We start from the raw sequence: 21,755 nt of genomic DNA on the forward strand, positions 1-21,755 counted from the left end.
ATCTAGGACTCCTGAGTCTTGGGGAGGAAGTCAGGTGATGAGACTGTTTTTCCAGACACCTGACATCGCTTCCCCTTCCTGGCTCTCTGGGGTCATAGGCATGGAAAAATGGAGAGCCTGAGGTCCCTGGAGCATGCAGAGAAGGAAAACAGCCAAGGTGGAAGGTAGAAGATTTGTGCTAATTAAAGGTCCCAGCAACTGACAGCTCTGCACCCTGACCTCCAGGGACACCATCTGGTGAGGGCCTCAGACAGACCCTCCCAGGTCTGCATCCAGCCCAATTCCCAGGAGGTGTGGGGGGCAGTTGGGAAAGGGAGTGTGGGAGGAGGGCAAGGAGTCAATAATGGAAAGCAGGGGAGAAAAACCACAGGGTGCATCAAGGGTGGAGCTGCCCCAGCTCAGGCCAGATGCCTTGCCTTGTTCCTGGAGGAGGATCAGATAGGGGGTCACAGGGAGGGGGAAGAAACATGAACCGTTGTAATTCCTGCAAGAGATAAGCAGACAGAAGGAGCTTATCCCATGCGAGTGTGTATGTACACACTGGGGTGGGGAGGGCGGGCCAGTTAGCATATGGTTATAAAATTCAGGGATGTGAGAATCAGGACTCAGAGCTGGAGAAACTAATAAGAGAAAGAGGCACAGGCAGGAAGATTCACTGAGAACAAATATTTATTGAGTTCCTGAGGTATGAGAAACTGAATGTGAGGTAGGAGCAGCGAGAGCTGAGAACAGAGACAGAAAAAAAATTTTAAAAAAATAAACAGGCTTAGAAAGACAGTGGAATAGTTAATAAAAGGTTGACTGAGATTTAACTATGAGAGAGAGAGAGAAAGAGAGAGACGTTTCAAAGAGATAAAGATAAATCATGATGGATAAAGAAAGGGACTAAGACACACAGGGAAGGGAGGAAGAGATGGGGGAATGGTAGGAATGGAGACAGAAAGAAGTTCACGGCGTCTTTGCTAAAGGTCATCCACACTAAAGGCTGGCAGATTTGGACTCATCTTTTCCTTGCACTGTTCTGACTGTCCTGAACCCTACACACTCACACAAAAGACACTCTGACCCAGTCACACACTCGGCACACACCTTCACAAATCACAATTCACTCTTGGCTTCCTTCCTCTCACACACATGCTCACACATACAGGCATGCTCTCACACCCTCATGCACACACAGGTAACTTCCCTCTCTCCCACACTCTCCCAGTTTCACATACACTTTTGTACACTCCCCAGCAGAGATCCCATATGCACTGAGGGGCTGATTGTCTACTCAGGAAAGGATGGGACTTGCCAAGGTCATGCTCTGGACAGGGAAGAGCTGGCCCAGCTCTCTACTCCCTAAGCTGAACTAGGAGATGACCCATGTCTGGTCTGCTCTCCCAGGCCCTTGGGGTTATGGGAGCTGGGGAGGCACCGAGGAATGTGCCTGGCATGTGCTGACAGGGGATTTCATGGTCCAGCTGGGCCAGGAGGAGCCTGCTGGGTGGAGGCTGGAGTCGGAGACTCAGGAGTGGCTTGGCTCTGCCACTGACTGCCTCTTTGCTCTCCTGGGCTGATGGGGCTCACTGGATTCTGAGCAGCAAGTCTTTTTTTTTTTTTTGTGGGACTGTGAGTGGTGGAAGAGGGTGAAGGGGCAGGGGGTAGCAGGAGAGAAGAGAAACAGACTGTCAAGGAGATGGATGGACAGATGGATGGATAGATAGATAGATTGAGGTGGAAAGACAGGCCAAGGGTGGTGGTGGGGGGATTCAGAGAGTTGCTCAGAGAGAAAGAGCCTGAGACAGGGAGAGAAAGAGACAGAGACTCAGACAGAGAGACTGGGACAGAGGGAGAATGAGATGGAGATAAAGAGACACTCCCAGAGAGAGGAAAATGGAGAGAGTTGGAAAAAGAGACAAAAAGAGAACAAGAGACAAAGACACAGAGAGAGGGAGTCAGAGAAAGGTAGTGACAGACATACGTGGCAGTCAATGGGCACTGTGGGAGCCATGGCCAGAGGAACTGGAATGGCCCTGAGGACACCCATCAGGGCTCCCTTGATGCTCATGGGGCTGCTGACCACAGGTGAGTGGGACACTGGCTCTGTACCCAGTGCCAAATGGCCTTCATTTCCCACCTTTTAGACAAACCTCTGCCCTTTCTTGCTGATCCTTTTGTGTCTCCAGGCCTGGCTCAGTTGCCAATCCCTGCCTCAGCCCCTCGTGGTTTCTGGGCCCTGTCTGAAAACCTGACGGCTGTGGAGGGGGCCACAGTTGAGCTGCGGTGCGGGGTCACTGCCCCTGGCAGTGTGGTACAATGGGCCAAGGATGGGCTACTCCTAGGCCCCCACCCTGGGATCCCGGGCTTCCCGAGGTACCGCCTCAAAGGAGATCCTGCTAGAGGTGAGAGATCAGAGCCTGAGACTCTGAGCCACCAGCAGAGGCTGTGGTCTTGACCCTGTGGGCCTCTTCTGCAGGTGAATTCCACCTGAACATTGAGGCATGTGACCTGAGCGATGACGCCGAGTATGAGTGCCAGGTCAGCCGCTCAGAGATGGGCCCCGAGCTCGTGTCTCCCAGAGTCATCCTCTCCATCCTGGGTATGGGTGAGAGACCCCCAGGACCCTCAAGTCTGGGCTTCTAGTCCTCTTTTCCTCTAGGATGTGGGAGCTGATGGTCCCAGATCCTCCTCCCCCAGATCCTGGGTACAGAACTCATTTCCGGAGCAAGGAGACTTGGCCCACATCCTCCTGTCCTTCTCAGTGGTGGAGGCTGATTCTACATCCTTTCTCATCAGTTCCCCCCAAGGTGCTTCAGCTGACCCCTGAGGCAGGGAGCACAGTCACCTGGGTAGCTGGGCAGGAGTATACGGTCAGCTGTGTGTCTGGGGATGCAAAGCCAGCACCTGATATCGCCTTTCTCCAAAGTGAGTGTGGGTGAATTGGTGGGGACAGTGTGATGCCCCTAGAGTAGGGAGTCTGTGTGTTATGCCTTCCTGGGGGCCCAGAAAATATAACCGAGATAGGACCCTGGAGTAGGCAAGGGGAGAAGCTGAGGCTTCTTTCTTTTGAGAATGGGATGCACTGGGTGGGAGGGGACACCCGGGGAGGCATCCAGGAGACCACAGGAATGCTGGTCGGGGGCCTGGAAGAAGCCAAGGTTCAGGCAAGATGTGGGCAGGGAGGGTGGCACAGGAATGAAAAGCTGAGGTGATACCAACAGAAGGAAGAGGCCCAGGACCTGAGAACTCCAGTCATTTGGGAAAATTCCAGGGAACAGAAGTGAGGGAGTCCTAAGTCTTACAGGACAACAGGAATTTCCAGGGGACAAAGCTGGCACCTCAGGTTCTTTTCCTCCAGAACCAGGAGGAAGGAGGCATCATGACCACCCCAGAATCTACTGTGGGGAGTGCCCAGCACCCCCTGCAGCCCTCTTGTTGCCCCAAGGTGGACAAACAATATCTGATGTTTCTGCTAACGTGAACGAGGGGTCCCAGGAGAAACTCTTCATGACAGAGGCCACAGCCAGGTATGCCAGTTGGGGGTATCCTGTCTTCCTGTTTCCCCGTAAGAGCTCCATATCCCAGGTATTCAGGCTGGAAACTCAGGCTGAGTATGAACATCCGGGACTCAATTTTTTACTCAACACCCAAAACTTCTTCAAGGGAACCCCAGTTTCAGGATATTAAGTATAAACATTTGGAGCCAGTATGGCCCCCTGAAGCCCTAATTCTTATTGCTAAAGCCCAAAATCCTTCCCATGGGACTCCAGATCTTAGAGGAAATCAGTATGGAGACTTAGACTAGGTGTGGAGGCCTGGGACTCCCACTTCATCAATTTCAGAAGATGACTCTGACTCCAGAATTCCAACTTCCCATCCCAGGGTGACACCCCAGAGCTCGGATAATGGGCAGTTACTAGTCTGTGAGGCATCCAGCCCAGCTTTGGACACTCCCATCAAGGCTTCCATCACCATGAATGTTCTGTGTAAGTGGAGAACTGACTCGGTTGTGGGCCCGGAGGATGGGAGGCAGGATTGGGGGTCTTAGGGGATTGCAAGAATTATGGGAAATTCAGTCATGCCAAAGAGAAACGTGGGAATTCAGAGTCTGGCTATGGAGACTAGAAAGAATGAATGGACTCCCCAGGCCTACTGAGTGGCTATTGCTCCCCAGTCCCCCCAGGACCCCCTGTCATCCAGTGGCCAGGCCTGGAAGAAGGGCACGTGAGGGCAGGGCAGAGCCTGGAGCTGCCGTGCACGGCTCGAGGGGGAAATCCGCCAGCCACACTACAGTGGCTGAAGGTGAGGGCAAAGGCCAACATGGAAGGCTTGGGGGTGGCCAGATCCAGGAACGGGCTCTGAGCTGCTCTAGGTCTGACCCTATCTCCAGAATGGCCAGCCTGTGTCCACAGCGTGGGGCACAGAGCATGTTCAGGCAGTGGCCCGCAGTGTGCTGGTGATGACCGTGCAGCCAGAAGACCACGGAGCGAGGCTCAGCTGTGAAGCCTACAACAGCGTATCTACAGGGACCCAGGAACAAAGCATCACGCTACAGGTCACCTGTGAGTCCTGGTGCTAGCTGTCTGTCAGCCCGTGTCCCCACATCATGCTTATCCATTGCCATTTGGGTCCCATCTCCTTGTCTGTCTAGGCTGGTCTGTGAGGAACCCAGTTCAGTCCAGGGTCTTTCTCTGTCCATCTGTCCCGCAGTTCCCCCCAGTGCCATTACCATCCTGGGATCTGCGTCACAGACTGAGAACAAGAATGTGACACTGTGCTGTATCGCCAAGTCCAGTCGCCCTCGGGTCCTGCTGCAGTGGTGGCTGGGGGGGCGGCAGCTGCTTCCTACGGATGAAACAGTCATGGATGTGAGGAGGGGGCTGAGCCAGGCGGGGGGCTGAGGGCACAACTTCTGGAGTGGGGACAAGAAGGCTTGGAGGCCTTGGTCCTTGAGAATAGTGGCCTGGGGCCCCCTGAATCCTGCATCTGATGTGCCCCTGCTGGGGTCTGGGGTAGGCCCAGGCCTCTGGTACCATGGGTGGGGATGTTTTAGTCCCCAAGTCCCAAATCTCATTTTCTGCTAGGGCCTGCATGGTGGCCACATCTCCATGTCTAATCTGACATTCCTGGTGCGGCGGGAAGACAATGGCCTGACCCTCACCTGCGAGGCCTTCAGTGAGGCCTTCACCAAGGAAACTTTCAAGAAGTCGATCACCTTGAATGTGAAATGTGAGTCCCTATCCTGATCCAGGAATGCCACCAGGCCCCACAGATCCCACCCTGAGGCCCCAGCCCAGAGGCAAAGTCACCCTCCAGCCTCTCCCTACAGATCCTGCCCAGAAGCTGTGGATTGAGGGACCAGCACAGGGGAAGTATCTCAGGACTGGGACACGGGTGAGGCTGGTGTGTTTGGCCATTGGGGGCAACCCAGACCCCTCCCTCATCTGGTACAAGGTCAGTGCTGGCATGGGTTGTCGGGTGACCAGGAATTTGGGGAAGGATGAGGACACTCCTCTCCTTCAGAATCTTTGGAGATCTTGGAAAAACCTTAATTTCTTGAAAAATACTGGAGATTCTGAATTTTGTTAGGGAATTGTAAGAGAAAAAAAATGTCATGAGAATTATATGGAATCTTAAGGAAAATTCTGGGAATTCTGGAAAAACAATTCCAGGATAAAAGAAGGAATTCTGAATCAAGATTGGGAATTCTAGAGATAAAGGCAATTAATTCCATTAAAGTTAAAAGAAATTCTGGTGAAAAGTTCAATTCAGGGAAAATGTCAAGAATTTTAGGGAAAAACCAGGAATTCAAAAAACAAAAACAAACAAACAAAATGACAATGATATTTTGGGCAAAGGCTAGATATTTTGGGGAAAAGACTAGTGATTTCACAGAACATTGAAAATCCTTTAATATTAAATTGAATTCTTGAGATATATAGGTAAGAAAATAAAGTTCCATTAAAATTAAAGGAAATGGGATAGAATTCTGGGAAAATTCTAGCAAGTTAGGGAGCTACTGTAAATTCTGGAGAAAAGACTAGGAATTATAGGCTGGCAACAGGATTCCATTTTAATTGAATGGAATTCTGGGGAAATACCAAGAATTGGGGCAACACATAGGATTCTAGTGATCAGGATAATAAGGGAATATTGAGAAAAAAGATCAGAACTCTGCAGAAGTCACTGGAATTAAGCGAAAGGTCAAAAGGAGTGGGAATGTTAAGTAAAAGAACTGAGGATAGGAAAAAGGGAAGGAAGTTCTGCCAAAGATTTGGGAATTTCAAGGAAATTTCTGGTTCATAGTGTGATTAATATTGAAGAAATAGAATTTGAGGAGTAGGGCAGAGGGTCCTGGGGGACTGGGAAGGTGGAGCGAGGCAGGAGGCGAGATCTCAGGGGGCTCAGGGAAAGAGGAAGAGACTCGGGGTTAGGGGTTCTGAATTCCTGGTCCACTTCTTACTCTAGCGGGATGCCAGTTGATGGGAATGCCTTTTCCTTATCACACAAAGGACTTGTCTGGTCTGGCAATGACCAATCCAATAGGGTCGTCTCAGGACTGGGTGGGGAAGGGCAGGGCTACCTGCGGTCCCCAGCCAGCCCCGGTCCTCAGAACTCCCGCGTCGTGACGGAGCAGCGGCTGCAGCAGGAGTCCCGGCGGGTGCACCTGGGAAGTACCGAGAAGTCTGGGAGCACCTTCTCCCGCGAACTGGTGCTGGTCGCAGGTCCGTCGGACAATCAGGCCAGGTTCTCGTGCAAGGCGGGCCAGCTTATGGTGTCCACGCAGCTGGTGGTGCAGTGTGAGGATGCCAAAGGACGGGACGGGTGGAGGGTTTGGCTGGCGCGGGGTACAGACTACACAGCCAGGCCGGAGTGTTTGGACTCCCAAACACCAAGTGGTGGGCGGGGCCGGGCTGGGGACTGCAGACTGGGAGGGGTCTGGGGGTCAAGATGCTGTGAAAATAGGCCAGGGGTCTCCTGACTCAGCCTCGCTCCTCTGACCCGCTAAGTTCCTCCGACTAATTTGACGATCCTGGCCAACGTGTCTGCGCTGCGCCCAGGGGACGCCTTAAACTTGACGTGTGTCAGCATTAGCAGCAACCCACCAGTCAACTTGTCCTGGGACAAGGAGGGGGAGAGGTGAGAGTGTGAGGCTCCGCCCCTCCAAGGTTCGGTTCACACCCAATCCGTTCTGGTCCCACCCGAGATTGTTGGGCCCTAGAGACTGTTGGAGCAATAGCCCTCCAATCTCTAGTTTTGGTCCCACCCTCGCACCAGCCCTGGATGACCCAACTGTCTGCGGTGTGCACAGGCTGGAAGACGTGGCCGCACCTCCCCAGAGCGCCCCGTTCAAAGGCTCTGCTGCGTCCAGGAGCGTTTTTCTTCAAGTGTCATCCCGCGACCACGGCCACCGTGTCACCTGCCGCGCCCACAGTGCGGAGCTCCGCGAAACCGTGAGCTCCTTCTACCGGCTCAATGTGCTGTGTACGTGGATTGGTCTGTAACTCTTGATCCCCTCCTGACCCTAAACTACTCCAGTCTTCACCTTGACACTGTCCTTAGCCACTACCCCAATCCTGTTACTTTCCTACCTTTATCCTGATCCATGCCCCAACTCGTATTTGCCCCAACCCCTAACCCCTATCCTGACCCCTTTCTCCTTCCTTAAGCCTAACGTTGGTTCTATACTTTTCCTAAACTGAATTTTAACTTCTATCCTGTTACCTCTCCCCAACCCTAGTCCTTCCTTACTCCGACTTTAACCCTTAGACCTGTGCCTGATCTCAATTCATTCCTGACCCCGACTTTAACAACACTCTTGACTCCCTGCGGCTTTCCCTCTGAAGACCGTCCAGAGTTCCTGGGGGAGCAGGAGCTCGTGGTAACCGCGGTGGAGCAGGGCCAGGCACTGCTGCCTGTGTTGGTATCCGCTAACCCCGCTCCGGAGGCCTTCAACTGGACCTTCCGCGGCTATCGCCTCAGCCCAGGTGCGGGAAGGGGACACACAGCGGGGTGTGGGTTCCTGGTGATGGGAGGGTCTGCCACGCCCCTTACCCTGACTTTCCCCAGCTGGCGGTCCCCGGCACCGCATCCTGCCTGGTGGGGCTCTGCAGCTATGGAACGTGACACGTGCGGACGATGGCTTCTACCAGTTGCACTGCCAGAACTCAGAGGGCACCGCTGAAGCCCTAGTGCGGCTGGATGTGCATTGTGAGCCCCGCCCCGATCACTCCAGGAAATTAGGGTCTCTGGGAACCCTGCCTACCATTGGGGACTTTGGGACCCACTGTGGAGTCTCCTCATTGCAGAAGCTCTACCCACTTAGGGACAACCACCCATCCTAGAATCCTCCCATTCTGGAAGTCCTTTCACTTCTCTTGTGGAATCTGTGCCCACTAAAAAGACCCAGTGTGGAATCTCTACCCAGAGAGGCGGACCACCTAAAAGGGAGCTACTCCCTTCAGGGAGCCAAGCCCACTGTAAAGTCTCACTCTTCAAGTACATCACATAGATGGCAAACTCTCCACACACTTAGCTTTCCAGGTCACCTCTAAGACATGCCTCTTGTCTGGAGCACTCTCCCACCATGATCTATCTGGGCCCAAGTGCCTTTCCCAACCCCCTATCTCCCACCAGATGCTCCCACCATCCGTGCCCTCCAGGACCCTACCGAGGTGAATGTCGGGGGTTCTGTGGACATCGTCTGCACTGCTGATGCCAATCCCATCCTCCCAGAGATGTTTAACTGGGAGAGGCTGGTGAGGACCCAGCCTTCAGTGAATGGAGATGGGGCAGGGGGCTGTGCTTTCATAACTGTGAGATCCTCGGGAATGAAGTCCACATCCTTGTGATTGTATAACTAGAGATTCATCAGGGCATACTCCAAGAATGAGTAACTGTTAGTCAAACAGTAGAGGGATGGGTGGATGAGTGGATTTATAGTTAGGTGAGTGGGTTGGTGGATGGATAGATGGGTGGATGAATGAGTGGATGGGTGACTAGATGATGGAATGAGAGACATTAGTGGACAGATTAGTGTATATGGTAGATGGATGCATCATTAGTGGAAAGATGTATATGGAATGATGAATCGATGTATGGATTGACAGTGGAGAGATGAATAAATAGATAGCTGGATATATGGGTGAATGGTTGTATGTATTTATGAATGTGTGCACATATGAGTGAATAAATGTGCTTTAAAAAGCAGCAAGGATGGATAGATGGGTGCATAGGTAGAAGACAAACGTTGGTTTCATGAATGAGTGGGTAAGTAGATCCAAGTATAAGTGGATGAATGGGTGGCTAGATAGTTAAATGAATGGATGGATTGATGTGTGGGTGGAAGGATGCTTCCAGGCATGTGTAGTAAGATAAATGGGTGGGTGAGTGGTTGGTTGGATTGGTGCTTGAATGAATGGATTGAATAAATGTTTGGATGGATTATAAGAGAAATTTTCATTCAATAGCTTTGTGGAGAGTAGTTGTGAGTGGGAGAATGACTTTACAGATGGGACACAGTTTGGGTGATGATGGATTTGGGGCTAAACTGGAGGACAACCCTCTGAGTCCTGGGTCCCCAGGGAGAAGAGGAAGAGGAGGACCATAGCCTAGATGACATGGAGAAGATATCAAAAGGATCCACAGGACGCCTGCGGATTCACCATGCCAAGCTGACGCAGGCTGGTGCTTACCAGTGCATTGTGGACAATGGAGTGGCACCTCCTGCCCGGGGGCTGGTCCGTCTTGTAGTCAGATGTGGGTAACATTAAACTTTTGACTTTAAAAGTCTGCCACTAAACTCACCGCACTTGTGTCCTCCCACGTACCTCATGTTGATCCCCCAACCCATCCTAGTTGCCCCCCAGGTGGAACATCCTACTCCCCTAACTAAAGTGGCTGCAGCTGGAGACAGCACCAGTTCTGCTACCCTCCACTGCCGTGCCCGAGGCGTCCCAAACATCATCTTCACTTGGTCCAAAAATGGGGTTCCTTTGGATCTCCAAGATCCCAGGTGAGCCAGGCCTGCCAGGAAGTGGTCCAGCCCAAACTCTGGTCCCAGCCCCTGAATCCCTGCCTCGCTGTCTTTCCAGGTACACGGAGCACACCTATCACCAGGGTGGGGTCCACAGCAGTCTCCTGACCATTGCCAATGTGTCTGCAGCCCAGGATTACGCCCTCTTCACGTGCACAGCCACCAACCCCCTTGGCTCAGACCACACCAACATTCAGCTCGTCAGCATTAGTATGATGGGAGGGGGCTGGGAGGGGTCAGGGGGATGCTTCTTGGGTCAACTCCCAAGTCCCTAGTTGGCAGTGTTGCTGACACCTGAAAGGTGTGTATGAGTGAGGATGGAGTCTCTGACAGCCCTGAATTTCCTAATGGGAGACTAGATCTTCAGGGAAACCCACAACAAAGACAAACAGATTAAAATGAGTTGGGAAGACTTATTGGGTCAAGTAACTGAAAAGAGGATTTTTCAGGAGTTGCTGGATCTAGGGCCAGCTCTTAGGTCTGCTTTTCTCTGTCTTGCCTTTAATTCTAAAGCTCCTCCTGGTGGGCTTTTAGAATTCCCAGAGGAAATAGAATTCTTTCTCCTCTGAACACTTATATGGAAAAACTAGAATGAAATATCATTGGCTCTGCTTGGATTCCAGCTCATCCCCAAATCAATCATCTGATGGAAGGGGCAACCCTCTAATTGGTCAGGCCTGGTCACATGTCCATCTTCCTAGGAGTGGAGTCACTTCCATCAGAAGAATGTGACCTGAGAATGTGAGAGGGTGGTTCTCCAAAGGGAAATTCAGGGTGTTGGAACTGTAAGCAATGAGAATGGATGTGAGGTTGGCATAAAAAACCCACTGAAAGGAACATGTATGTACATGTGTATGTATGTGTGTGTGTGTATATAACATATATGCATATGTTTATATATATATATATATATATATATATATATATATATATATATATATATATATTCATCTACTTGCTAAAATGTATTTGTAATCTCCAAAGCAATACTCATGGTACTTTGTGGTCACTCAAGGACATATACAGAGTGATGCAAAATTTGAGTCACCTGCTGTGCGTGTTCCTAGCTGAGACTGAACAAGATGACACTCCACATCTTGTTCCAGCTCTTATACTGTAAATAAGTGTGGTTTATTTAGTGTCACTTTAAAAAAACTTTTTGTGCTTTGGGTTGGTGATTTTGTCATTTAAAATGCCCACCAAGCACAAAGCTGAAATGCTGTCCACTATTTCTAAGTGCAAGATGGCTGTGATAGAAAAAAATACTTGTGCTCTGGATAAGTTTGTTCCTGGAGTGAGAGTGCTTTTGGCCACGTACTAGTGGTGAATCCCAGTACGTGTTGCATAAGGCACCTTTAACAGGAACACGCCTAAACAAGATCCTATATTCATTGGTTGATGAAAATGCTGTGACAAGAGGTTTGAAGAAAACTAACCCTGAGTTTCCTTTACAAGCAACAGTTTAGTATTTTCCAGCTTAGTGTTCACAGTGAACTTATTGAACGTAATGACCATGAATAATGAAATTAACTGTAATTTAGAATTATTATTAGGAAAAAACTGAAAGGAATCTTCTAGAATCCTATTTTCCCCATCCTTCTTTCCAAAGGCCGTCCTGACCCCCCACTGGGATTCAAGGTCATAAGCATGACCCCTCACTCAGTGGGGCTGGAGTGGAAGCCCGGCTTTGATGGGGGCTTGCCACAGAGGTTCCGTATCAGGTGGGTCCTTGTCAAGGCAAGTAAGGTGTGGCAGCCAGTGGGCTGGTCATTTTCCTGAACTTACTGGCCTCTCTGTCCTACAGGTATGAGGCCCTGGAGACTCCAGGATTTCTCTACATGGATGTCATACCACCCCAGGCCACCACCTTCACATTGACTGGACTGAAGCCTTCTACACGATATAGGGTCTGGCTGCTGGCCAGCAATGCCCTGGGGGACAGTGGCTTAGCTGAAAAGGGAGTACAACTCTCCATCACTACCCCAGGTGGGAAGGACAGTCTTGGGCAGGTTGGAAAGTTCCTCAGAGGACTTAGAGGGTGGTGTAGTGAAATGGATACTAGTGTTATTCCCCTTTTACAGAGAAGTTAAGCAAATCAACCAAGGTCACACAGTTAGGAAGAGGTGGAGATGAGATTGAAATCTCAGGCAGATGAGCTCCATAGATCTACCTGTACTATCTTGGTGTGATTACTGACAAGAGGAAATTAGAAAATAGTTTGAATTGAATAAAAATGAAAACAAAAAATTTGGGGGGCAGCTAAAGTAGTGCTAAGAGGAAATTGGATGGCATTAAAATTTTATATTAGTTTTTTTATTTTAAAAAAAGTCTTCAAATAGGCATTTTACATTTCCATTGTAAGAAACTTGAAAAAGAAGAGCAAACTAAACCCAAAGAAAATGGAAGGAAGTTAAGAGAAGAAATTAATGAATGAGAAAACAGAAAAAATAAAGGAAAAAAATCAATGAAACAGAAAGCTCATTCTTTGAAAAGATCGATGAAATGTGTAAAACTGGGACCTGGGCTGTGGCCTAGCATATGTGAGGCACTAGGTTCCATCCCAGGCATCACATAAAAATAAACAAATAAAATAAAGGTATTGTGTCCATCTACAGCTAAAAAATTTTTTTAAAAAAGAAATGTGTAAAACTGATCAAGACAAAAAAGAGAGAAGACATAACTTCCAAAAATATCAGGAAAGCCAGAAGAGACATTATTACTGACCCTACGGACACAAAAAAGATATGCAGGAATATTCTGAATAACCTTAGACCAACACATTCAGTGACTTTGATGAAAGGGACAAATTCCTTGAAAATGTCTAAGAAGTATCTTATGATTCTGACAGGCCCCGTGGTTAATCCCACAGGGTCTGGCTCAGAAAAACCTGGGTTCAAGCCCCCACCTCCCCTGCCACTTCCTAGTTTTGTGAACTTAGGCAGGTGCCTCAGTTTCTAAAAATAAGGTTTCACACCAGGTGTGGTAGCGCACGCCTGTAATCCCAGCAGCTAGGAAAACTGAGACAGGAGGATCTCGAGTTCAAAGCCAGCCTCAGCAACAGCAAGGCGCTAAGCAATTCAGTGAGACCTTGTCTAGAAATAAAATATGAAATAGGGCTCAGGATGTGGGTCCTGAGAGCCCAATATCTTTTTAGGGGGACGGGGAGGGTTAAGTCAGCAAATTGATAATTCAGGTTAAAGGACTTTGTACAACATAAAGCACTCATTTATCATTTATTATTATTATTATTATTATTGATATTCCTATTGTTATTAGTGTGTTGTCATTAGTATCAGAAATACTTGGCTATCTTTAGAATACCCCTAAGAAATCATGTTCCCATTCCAACAAGTTTCAAAGTGAGGTGAAAAGCTTAGTCAGAAACTGAGAAATACATAATCATCTCAAATTTTTGTTATTAATGCATAATCTCTATATTCACCCCCTACCCCAGGCCTGGACCAGCCTTCTGGAGAACCTGACCATGAGGAACCCACAGAGCAGCCTGCAGGCAAGTGCTCAATCCCCTGAATCCTGCCCCCTCCCCTGAGAATGGAACCTTTTGACCCCATCTCCTCTCCCTTGTGGTCACAACTGCTCTGTCCCTAAAGATTCCCACTTGCATCTGAAGCTCTTCCTGTACTGGAGTGATCGATTTTTTTTCTCTTCCTAATTTAGTTTAATTGTAAAAGAATTAGCTGATTCTGAGCTCTGTAAGGAGGTTGAGTCAGGTAGTTTTAGCTGCATATCAAACTACCACCCAAACATGGGCACTTATGGCAACATACGTCATTACCCATGACTCCTTGAGTCTGGGAAAGGGTTCTGATCTAGGCGGGTTTGAGTCATCTCTACAATCAGCTGGCAGCGGGACTGAGAATTGTCCATATAGGATGGCCTCCATGTTAGTCAGCTTTTTGTCACTGTAACAAAACGTCTGAGAAAAACAACTTCAAGGGGGAAAGATTTATTTTAGCTCAGTTTTCAGTCTGTGTTCAGCTGGCTCATTGCTTTGGACCCGAGGTGAGGCAGAACATCATGGTGGAAGGGTGTGTCAGAGCAAAGCTGCTCACCTCGTGGCAGCCAGGAAGCAAAGAGAGAAAGAGCCAGCTGTGGGAAGAGAGGAAAGAGCCAGGGACAAGACAGAGGCCCCAAGGATCCTCTTCCTTCAACTCGGCCCCGTATCCTGCAGTTGCCGTCACCTCCCAATAGTCCAGTTAGCTAAGGATCCAACAGTGGATTAATCTATTGATTAGGTTAGAGCCCCCATGATTGGATCTCTTCCTCAAAGTGCCCCCCACATTGCTGCATTGGGGATGAAGCCTGCAGCACATGAGCCTTCGGGGACACTTCATATTCAAACCAAAGAGCATCCTTCTCTTCACATGTCTGGCAGTCATCTGGCTGTTGATTGGGACATTGGAAATAACTGGGTCACATGTCTCTCCCTGTCATATTCACAGGGAGGTGGTCCTAGGGGTCCCAAGAACAGAAAGAGAAGAAAAACTAATTTACTAGCATTTTTCAAGTTTCTGATTCTGTCACATTGTTTTGTCTCATTGGCTCCAGCAGAGTTGGGTGGAAGGGGGATTATGCAACAGTGTAGAAACAGCTGGACATGGTGATACAGGCCTGTAATCCCAGGGACTCGGGAAGAAGAGGCAGGAGGGTTCCAAGTTTGAGGCCAGCCTCAGAAATTTAGTGAGGCCCTAAATAACTTAGCAAGACCCTGCCCTAAAATAAAAAGGGCTAGGATGTGGCTCAGTGGTAGAGCATCCCTGAGGGTTCAAAAGACAAAAACAGGGTGAGAGGCCCTCCCACCTTCCGCACTTCTAGCTTTCGTTCTACTTCTTGGCTGTGTGTAGATGTGTCCTAACTGTTGTGCCAAAGAGCCACCATGAGTCAAATGCCAATCACTGTGGAAAGCGGAATGAGTGATCTTTTCCAGGGTGGGTCAGGTGATCCCCCTAGAGTCCTGTAGGAACCGCACAGACTAGGAGCAGGGGACTGGCTCTTTTCCCAAAGGAAAACAAGTGTCCTTAGCAGTCGATGGCAAAATGGAGGGACTGAACCTTGTCTTCAGGGATATGGTAACCCACTATTGGCTGGGATGGCGGTTGGTGGAAATAAGTCATTGGTGATGAAATCTGTGGAGAAGAAAGGACATTGAGGATAGACACTTGATTATTCCAAGGCTCAGAGTTGTGAATTTGCTTTGGCGATTCTGGAAATAGGTAGTGGTTCGTTTGTGTGACCAGAAGGTACAATTCCGGGGTCTATGGTTGGTGGGCAACACTAGAGCTGTGGAATAGGCTGGATTATAGAGAGGGCTCAGGCAGTGGCTGAACCTGCTGCTGACTTGACTTGAGGGAGGAGCCATCTGCCCTTAGATGGCAAGAAGAGGTGGAGACGGAGATCGTTGCTCATTCGCTTCCTTTACCTTGGGTAGGGAGGAGGGCTTTGCTTGATCAGGGGCGGCCTTCTCAGACAGCTCCACTGCACCCAGAGAAGATTGCTTGGGGCTCGCTGAGAGGACTCTCCACCCCTAGGACCCTCTGGGCTGCCCCTGCTACCCGGGTTGTTTGCTGTTGGGAGTCTTCTGCTGCTTTCCAATGCTTCCTGTGTGGCGGGGTTCCTCTGGCGACGGAGACTGAAACATCTTGCTGAGGGTGAGGAGAGGTCCTGCTCCTACCAGGACAGAGGCCCTAGGGGGACAGGAACCCTGGGGTTGCTGCATATTTGCAGTCTCCCCAGGACCAGGTGGGCTCACATGGCATCTCTGATTCCTTTCCCCCTATTTCTCTCAGGCATCTCAGAGAAGACAGAGGCAGGGTAAGTAGGGGCATTTTGCTGTAAAGAAGGCTCTGAGGAAGGCGGTTTGGGGGTGACAGTGGCAGAGGGTCAATCACCCAACTGCCGCCCATACCTCCATCTTGGAAGGTCGGAGGAGGAGAGAGTCAGGAATGAATATGAGGAGAGCCAGTGGACTGGGGACCGGGACACTCAAAGCTCCATGGTGAGTGGGGGTGGCTTGGACCGATCCAATGACGGGGTGACAAACTCTACTGTGAGCTTCAGGTTAATCATTTCCCTTTGTGTAACTGTGGAGTCAGAAAATGGAAAGGACTTTACCTGTTTTTTTTTTGTCTGTTTGTGTGTGTGTGTATGTGTGTGCCTGACAGGCTAGCACGTCAGAAGTAGAGCCATATTACCACTCCATGAAGGACTTCAGCCCTCGGCTGCCTCCCACACTGGAGGAGGGATCTTATCCCCAAGGTGAGTCAGGACCCCATCAGGACCGCCCCCATTCCAAGGTTCTCTGACATCTGGACTGGGTGCCCTGATGACTCTTCCTTCCACTCCAACTCTGGGTTTCACAGGTCTCAAAGATGAGGACATGGCCTTTCCCGGGCACCTGTATGATGAGGTGGAAAGAATGTATGCCCCATCTGGAGCCTGGGGACCCCTGTATGATGAAGTACATATGGTAAGGAGATTTGTGTCACACGCAGTTCAGGCTGGAAACCTGCCTCCTACTGCTTGTATCAGGGTAAATTAGCTGCTGTAACAAAGAGGCCTGGCCCTAATCCAGCGGCCTAAAGAAGACAATCTAGGATTGAAGATGTATCTCAGTGACAGAGCTCTTGCTTAGCATGGGTGAGGGCATAAGTTCAATTCCCAGCACTGCAAAGAAAGCAGGAAGCAGTTTATTTCTTCTCACATGGCTGTCAGAGGTGAGCCCTACTGTAAATGTTTATTCAGAACCCAAGTCAGAACCCAAGTTCTTCCCATTGTGTTCCTCTGCCATCTCCTGGGACATCCATCATCCACATCTATGTGGAAGGGCCAGTTTCAGCTGGAGTGAAAGGAAACACCACCCTGCCTTATGGCCCAGGTCCAGAAATGGTAAACGTCATTTCTGCTCTCATTCCGCCAGGGAAAACAGGGTCCCATTGCTATGCTTCACTGCAAAGGAGGCTGTGAAATGTAGTCTACCTTGGTACATACACTCCTCACTATAGTTCTGCTACTGTGGAAGAACTAAGGGAAGTTTTTCCTTGGGCACTTAGTAATCTCTACCACAATGGTTAAGCAACCAGAGAGAAAGAATTTTTTGGCTCATTTCGCTGAGGAGGGATAGAATTGTCTTCAGGACCAGACAGATCCAGGAGTTTCTCCCTAAAGATTTCCTAGAAAAGCCAGGTTTGTAAACAGTTAGATTAAGAATCTTCAAAGAAAGAGAATGCCTCTTTTCCAAAACTCCCAATGCCCAGTGATGGTATTGATCTAGCTTGGGTCATATCTTCATTGTTGAACCAACCAGGCAGGGGATGGACTGTACCAATTGGACAAGCCTGGATCCGTGTCCACCCATGGGATCAGGGAGTAGAGGCCAACTCAGTTCACCAGATTGAGGGTGGGAGAAGAGAGAGAACCAGAAAGGAAGTAAAGATGGTGTCTAGGTAGATGAAAACAGTAGGCACTATGACCATCCACCCACCCATTGCCCCAAAGTAAGGAAAGTGGGGCAGAAGGCTTGACTGTGTGTGGCCTTGGCTAATGCTCTGGCATTTCTGGGCCAAGGGAGCCCCTTTAACAACGTCCCACTTGGTGCACTGTTTTCTCAGACTGTAGCTCTGTACCAACAAGGAAATGATGTAGAGCCCCCATGGCGCTGTCCATGGTTCTGGACTGTCCGTGCCCGGAAGGCACAGATGAGGGAATCTGCAGACATTTTCTGTAGAGGGTCAGAGAGTAAATATTTTGGGCTTTGTGAGACATAGGATTCTTCAAAACTGCTCAGCTCTGCCACAGTGGGGTTAAAGCCACTCATACATAAAAGAATGGCTGTAGCTATGTTACAATAAAACTTTATTTTTGGACACTGAAATTTGAATTTCATGTCATCTTCATATGCCACAAATATTATTATTCCTTTGATCTTCCCAACAACAATTTATAAATATCAAGCCATTCTTGGCTCTCAGGCAATACAAAAACAGGTGGCAGGCTGTATTTGGCTCATGGGCCAATCTGCTCTAAAGTTTGCTAAACAACTATTTTCTCCCAGCTCTAGAACAGAGCACATCTCTGGCAAGGATAACCCTTCACTGTCTTTTTTTCTCTTTAATTTTGATGGGGGAAGTGTTTTGTAATGCACAGGGCTAACAGAATCATGACCCACATTCCAAAATTGGCATAGCCGATATCACGATCTTTCCAAAGGGTTTGTATTCCTGACATTTAAATTATTTTCCTGCCATGAAATCATGGGATATCTTGAACTTGTTTCAAAATAATCCAGTTGGGTGGAAGTAGAGGGTGAGAGGCAGAGATTTAGATAAATCAAGATGGACCAAGGGATGGTTCTGTGGAAGTTATGTGTTGGGTATGTCATGGTTCATGAGGAGGTTCACTATAATCACTCTTCTGTGTGTAGATTGGATCTTTTCCCTAATTAAGTAGGACTTTTTCCCCTGGGAAGGTGAATAGGGGTGTGTGTCCTCTATAGCTGTGATGATGACCCAAAAAGGATCTCTCCATGGTTCTAATTCTACTTTTTGCCTATTAGGACCCTTATGACCTCCGCTGGTATGAGGACAAGTATGAGAATCCAAGAGGAATCTATGACCAAGTGGCAGAAGACTTGGATGCTTTGAGATCTGATTCTCTACCCTTTGAGCTGAGGGGAGAGCTGGTATGACAGACAGCCTTCTCCGAGTTTTTTCAAGACAGAACACAGGGTGGGGGGATATGTGTAACTGACAGAAGAAGGTTCAAGCTGGTGTCAAAACATAATCAAGGCTCCTTCTGGGCTTAGTTTTAGAAACTCAACTTCTCTCAAGGGGCAGAGTCATTCACGTGACACCTCAACAATGAATAACTATTCTAAGGGTCTTTATGCTTTTTGAAGTAAAAATTCAAAATTAGAAAAGACATATTAGCAACTCATTTTGGGGGTGGGGAGCTGGGATTGTAGCTCAATGGTAAGAGCGCTTGCCTAACATGCATGAGGCACTGGGTTCAATCCCAAGCACCACATACAAATAAATAAAATGAAGGTACAGTGTTCATCTACAACTAAAAAAAAAGAATTTAAACCCTGCTATCTTTAAAAAGAAAGGAAAAAAACTCATTTCAGGGCTGAGGATGTAGCTCAGTGGGAGAATGCCCACCTATTATGTGTGAGGCCCTGGGTTTGAGTCCCAGCATCACCAAAAGCAACAACAACAAAAAACTCAGTTCATTTTGAGTTTCATTACATCTGAAATAGCTAATTATAAGTGGAGTTTATGAACCATGGTTATGTCCTGCCTGTACCTGGCTTATTGTTTTCCACGTATATAAAACATGATGCATAAACTGTAGCACCTGTGTAAGAATAGACTGTCAAAAGGGGGGAAGATGCAAAAGAATACATTCCATATGCTTTCTTTTATAGGAAAAACTGATTTATTGTGCTATGGTTATATAAGAGAGTGCCTTGCTCTTTAGAAGTGTGTGTTCTTCTATATTTAGGGTAAAAGGGTATGGCAGCTTCCGTTTATTCTCAAACAGATGAGAAAAAAATATGCGTATTTACACAGAGATAAAAACAGATGAAACGTGGTAAAATGTTGACATTTGGGGAATCTGGGCAAAGTGTACGTTGGAATTCTTTGTTCTGTTCTTGGAACTTTTCCATAGGTCTGAAATCATGTCAAAATAAAAGTTAAAGTTAAAAAAATTTTGTTGTAAAGCTGCCTAACAATGACAGAGATGCAAAGAAAAGGATGTGAAGCTGGGTGTCACTTGGTTCTGCCCAGCTCTTTCAGTGGTGACGATGGCACACCAATACGAAGGTACTTAATACCACTGAACTGGGTATTTCTAAATGGTTAAGATGGTAAGTTTTCTATTATAGGTGTTTTACCACAATAGAAATTGAAGAGAAATCCAACTAACAAAACACAAAAATGGGCTTTGCATGGACAAAGAATGCGTCCTGAACCATGAATAATGATTAATCCGTTCTGTGTTTCTGAAGGCTCAGAAGGAAAAAAGAAAAGCAAAACAAATATTAAGGCACAACCATGTGCTTGTGAGGGTGAAACTGCCAACCAAAAATGTTTTGACAGTATCTACAAAACCCAAACATATATATGCATATGCCATGACCCACTAGTTACACACCCAACGGAGATACTTCTATATGTGAACAGAGACACTAACTAGTACGTTCAATGGCATTGGCAACTGGAAACAACCCAATTGTCCATTAAAGGAAAATGGAACTCAATTATATATTCATCCAACGGATTCTAGGCAATGAGGATGAATGAACTACTGATATATAGAACAACATGGGCGGATTTTACCAAGATAATAGGGAATCAAAGTCAGACCCAAAGAGAACATGCTGTATGATTTCCACTGCAAACAGGCAAAACTAATCTGTGACATTGAAAGTCAAGAGTAGATATCTTTGGTAAATAGTGACTCCTGTGCCAGGAGAGTTTCTGGGGTGGGGAGTAGTAGATAATGTTATTTATTGACCTGGGAGCTAGCTATATGGGTGTGGTCGCTCTCTGAAAATTTATCATACTGAACACTTGTAATATAGCCATGCTTTTATATGTGTTATATTTTACTTAAAATTGTATATTATATCTCACAGTTGGGATTGTGATTTTCTAATATGGTTAATTAAAAAGGAACAATTGTCGCTCTGTATCATAGTTTCCTTTCAGAAAAGGTCAATATATTATGGTCTCAGTGGGCACCAGGCTTGGGAGGCTGAGGCAGAAAGATTGCAAGTTCAAAGCCAGACCCAGCAAAAACAAGGCACTAAACAACTTAGTGAAACCCTGTGTATAAATAAAACACACACATACAGACACAGACAGACAGACAGACACACACACACAAGAAAGGAAGAAAATCGGCTGGAGACGTGGCTCAGTGGTAGAGTGCCCTGAGTTCAATCCCCAGTACCCCCCACCACACACAGGCACACAAAGAGTCAATATATTTTAACCATACCCCAAATTTTCATGTTTGCATATATGTTATGTTAATAATGTAATTAATATTGTATTTACCTTTTCTTTTTACCAACACGAATGCCTGTAAGGACATTTTCAAGTTGTTCCGGACGCGAAAGCAATACCCAGTTTTCTGGGCCCTGACTTCTGAAAGTGGGTACCGCGCCCTGTGATCAATGTAGCAACTACGAACGGGTGTGCGAATGCCAAACTCTCCCACTAGGGGGCGGCACTGCCCCGTTGAGAAGACTTGACTTGGCCAGCGATCGTGAATCAGCGCGTGCCCATGGGGTTCTGGTGTTCAAGGGCTAGAGGTCTGTGCTGGAGATCAACACTGGTCAGGGAGTGTCCCCTGCGTGTAAGTGGCCACTGAACCCCAATATTAAAGGATAAGTAGCGGTGCAGGCGTCGAGGCCGAGAGGACTCCAGGAGCACAGTGCAGGGAGGGATTTTCCTAAAATTGCTGAAAAATAAAGGGCAAGTCTGGAAGTGTAGGAATTGAGATTGATGAGATGAGCGAGGATCAATCACGTTATCTTAGGGAGTTTGTCCTTTATCTGAGGATGGAAGTCATGTTGCAATAATAATAACAGCATTTATTCCTATTTAGAATCTACTTGTATTTATTCCTGTTTAGAATCTACTTGTATTCATGTAAAACTCTCTAAGCCCCTTGTCCACCAAATGCTAAACATCTATATTTACATCAT

At 47.9% G+C, this 21,755-nt stretch overlaps 1 protein-coding gene across 3 annotated transcripts; it reads left to right on the forward strand.

Annotated features, from left to right (window-relative positions):
* The first annotated feature begins 1,526 nt into the window (after positions 1-1,526).
* Nphs1 (NPHS1 adhesion molecule, nephrin) lies at positions 1,527-20,726 on the forward strand. 3 transcript variants are annotated; one of them, XM_058580452.1, is made up of 29 exons: positions 1,527-2,070; positions 2,172-2,387; positions 2,462-2,584; positions 2,782-2,910; positions 3,431-3,512; positions 3,868-3,971; positions 4,160-4,287; positions 4,376-4,547; positions 4,696-4,853; positions 5,070-5,214; positions 5,315-5,439; positions 6,599-6,710; positions 6,996-7,125; positions 7,298-7,470; positions 7,833-7,973; positions 8,056-8,196; positions 8,623-8,744; positions 9,570-9,744; positions 9,844-10,000; positions 10,080-10,231; positions 11,631-11,742; positions 11,826-12,007; positions 13,476-13,532; positions 15,571-15,690; positions 15,829-15,853; positions 15,962-16,037; positions 16,204-16,297; positions 16,402-16,508; positions 18,594-20,726. In XM_058580452.1, exons 1-29 carry the CDS (start codon positions 1,845-1,847, stop codon positions 18,723-18,725), a joined length of 3,816 nt encoding a protein of 1,271 aa, XP_058436435.1. In that variant the 5' UTR covers positions 1,527-1,844; the 3' UTR covers positions 18,726-20,726. The 3 variants fall into 3 exon arrangements, with proteins under 3 accessions (XP_058436435.1, XP_046303937.2, XP_046303936.2); XM_046447981.2 differs by having other exon boundaries at positions 1,529-2,070; positions 6,623-6,785; XM_046447980.2 differs by having other exon boundaries at positions 1,532-2,070; positions 6,599-6,785.
* Positions 20,727-21,755: the final 1,029 nt, after the last annotated feature.

The sequence above is a fragment of the Marmota monax genome, unplaced genomic scaffold, assembly GCF_021218885.2.
Source record: "Marmota monax isolate L192 unplaced genomic scaffold, Marmota_monax_Labrador192_F-V1.1 WCK01_AAM20220418_F8-fsc00101, whole genome shotgun sequence".
Lineage (NCBI taxonomy): Eukaryota > Metazoa > Chordata > Mammalia > Rodentia > Sciuridae > Marmota > Marmota monax.

What these genes read in the sequence shown, in the direction of transcription:
- Nphs1 (XM_046447980.2), top strand. Translation starts at nt 1,845, where the DNA reads ATGGAGATAAAGAGACACTCCCAGAGAGAGGAAAATGGAGAGAGTTGG. An exon ending in CACGCAGCTGGTGGTGCAGT is followed by an intron (nt 6,786 to 6,995) that starts GTGAGGATGCCA and finishes TGACCCGCTAAG; the next exon opens with TTCCTCCGACTAATTTGACG. An exon ending in GGTCCGTCTTGTAGTCAGAT is followed by an intron (nt 9,745 to 9,843) that starts GTGGGTAACATT and finishes AACCCATCCTAG; the next exon opens with TTGCCCCCCAGGTGGAACAT.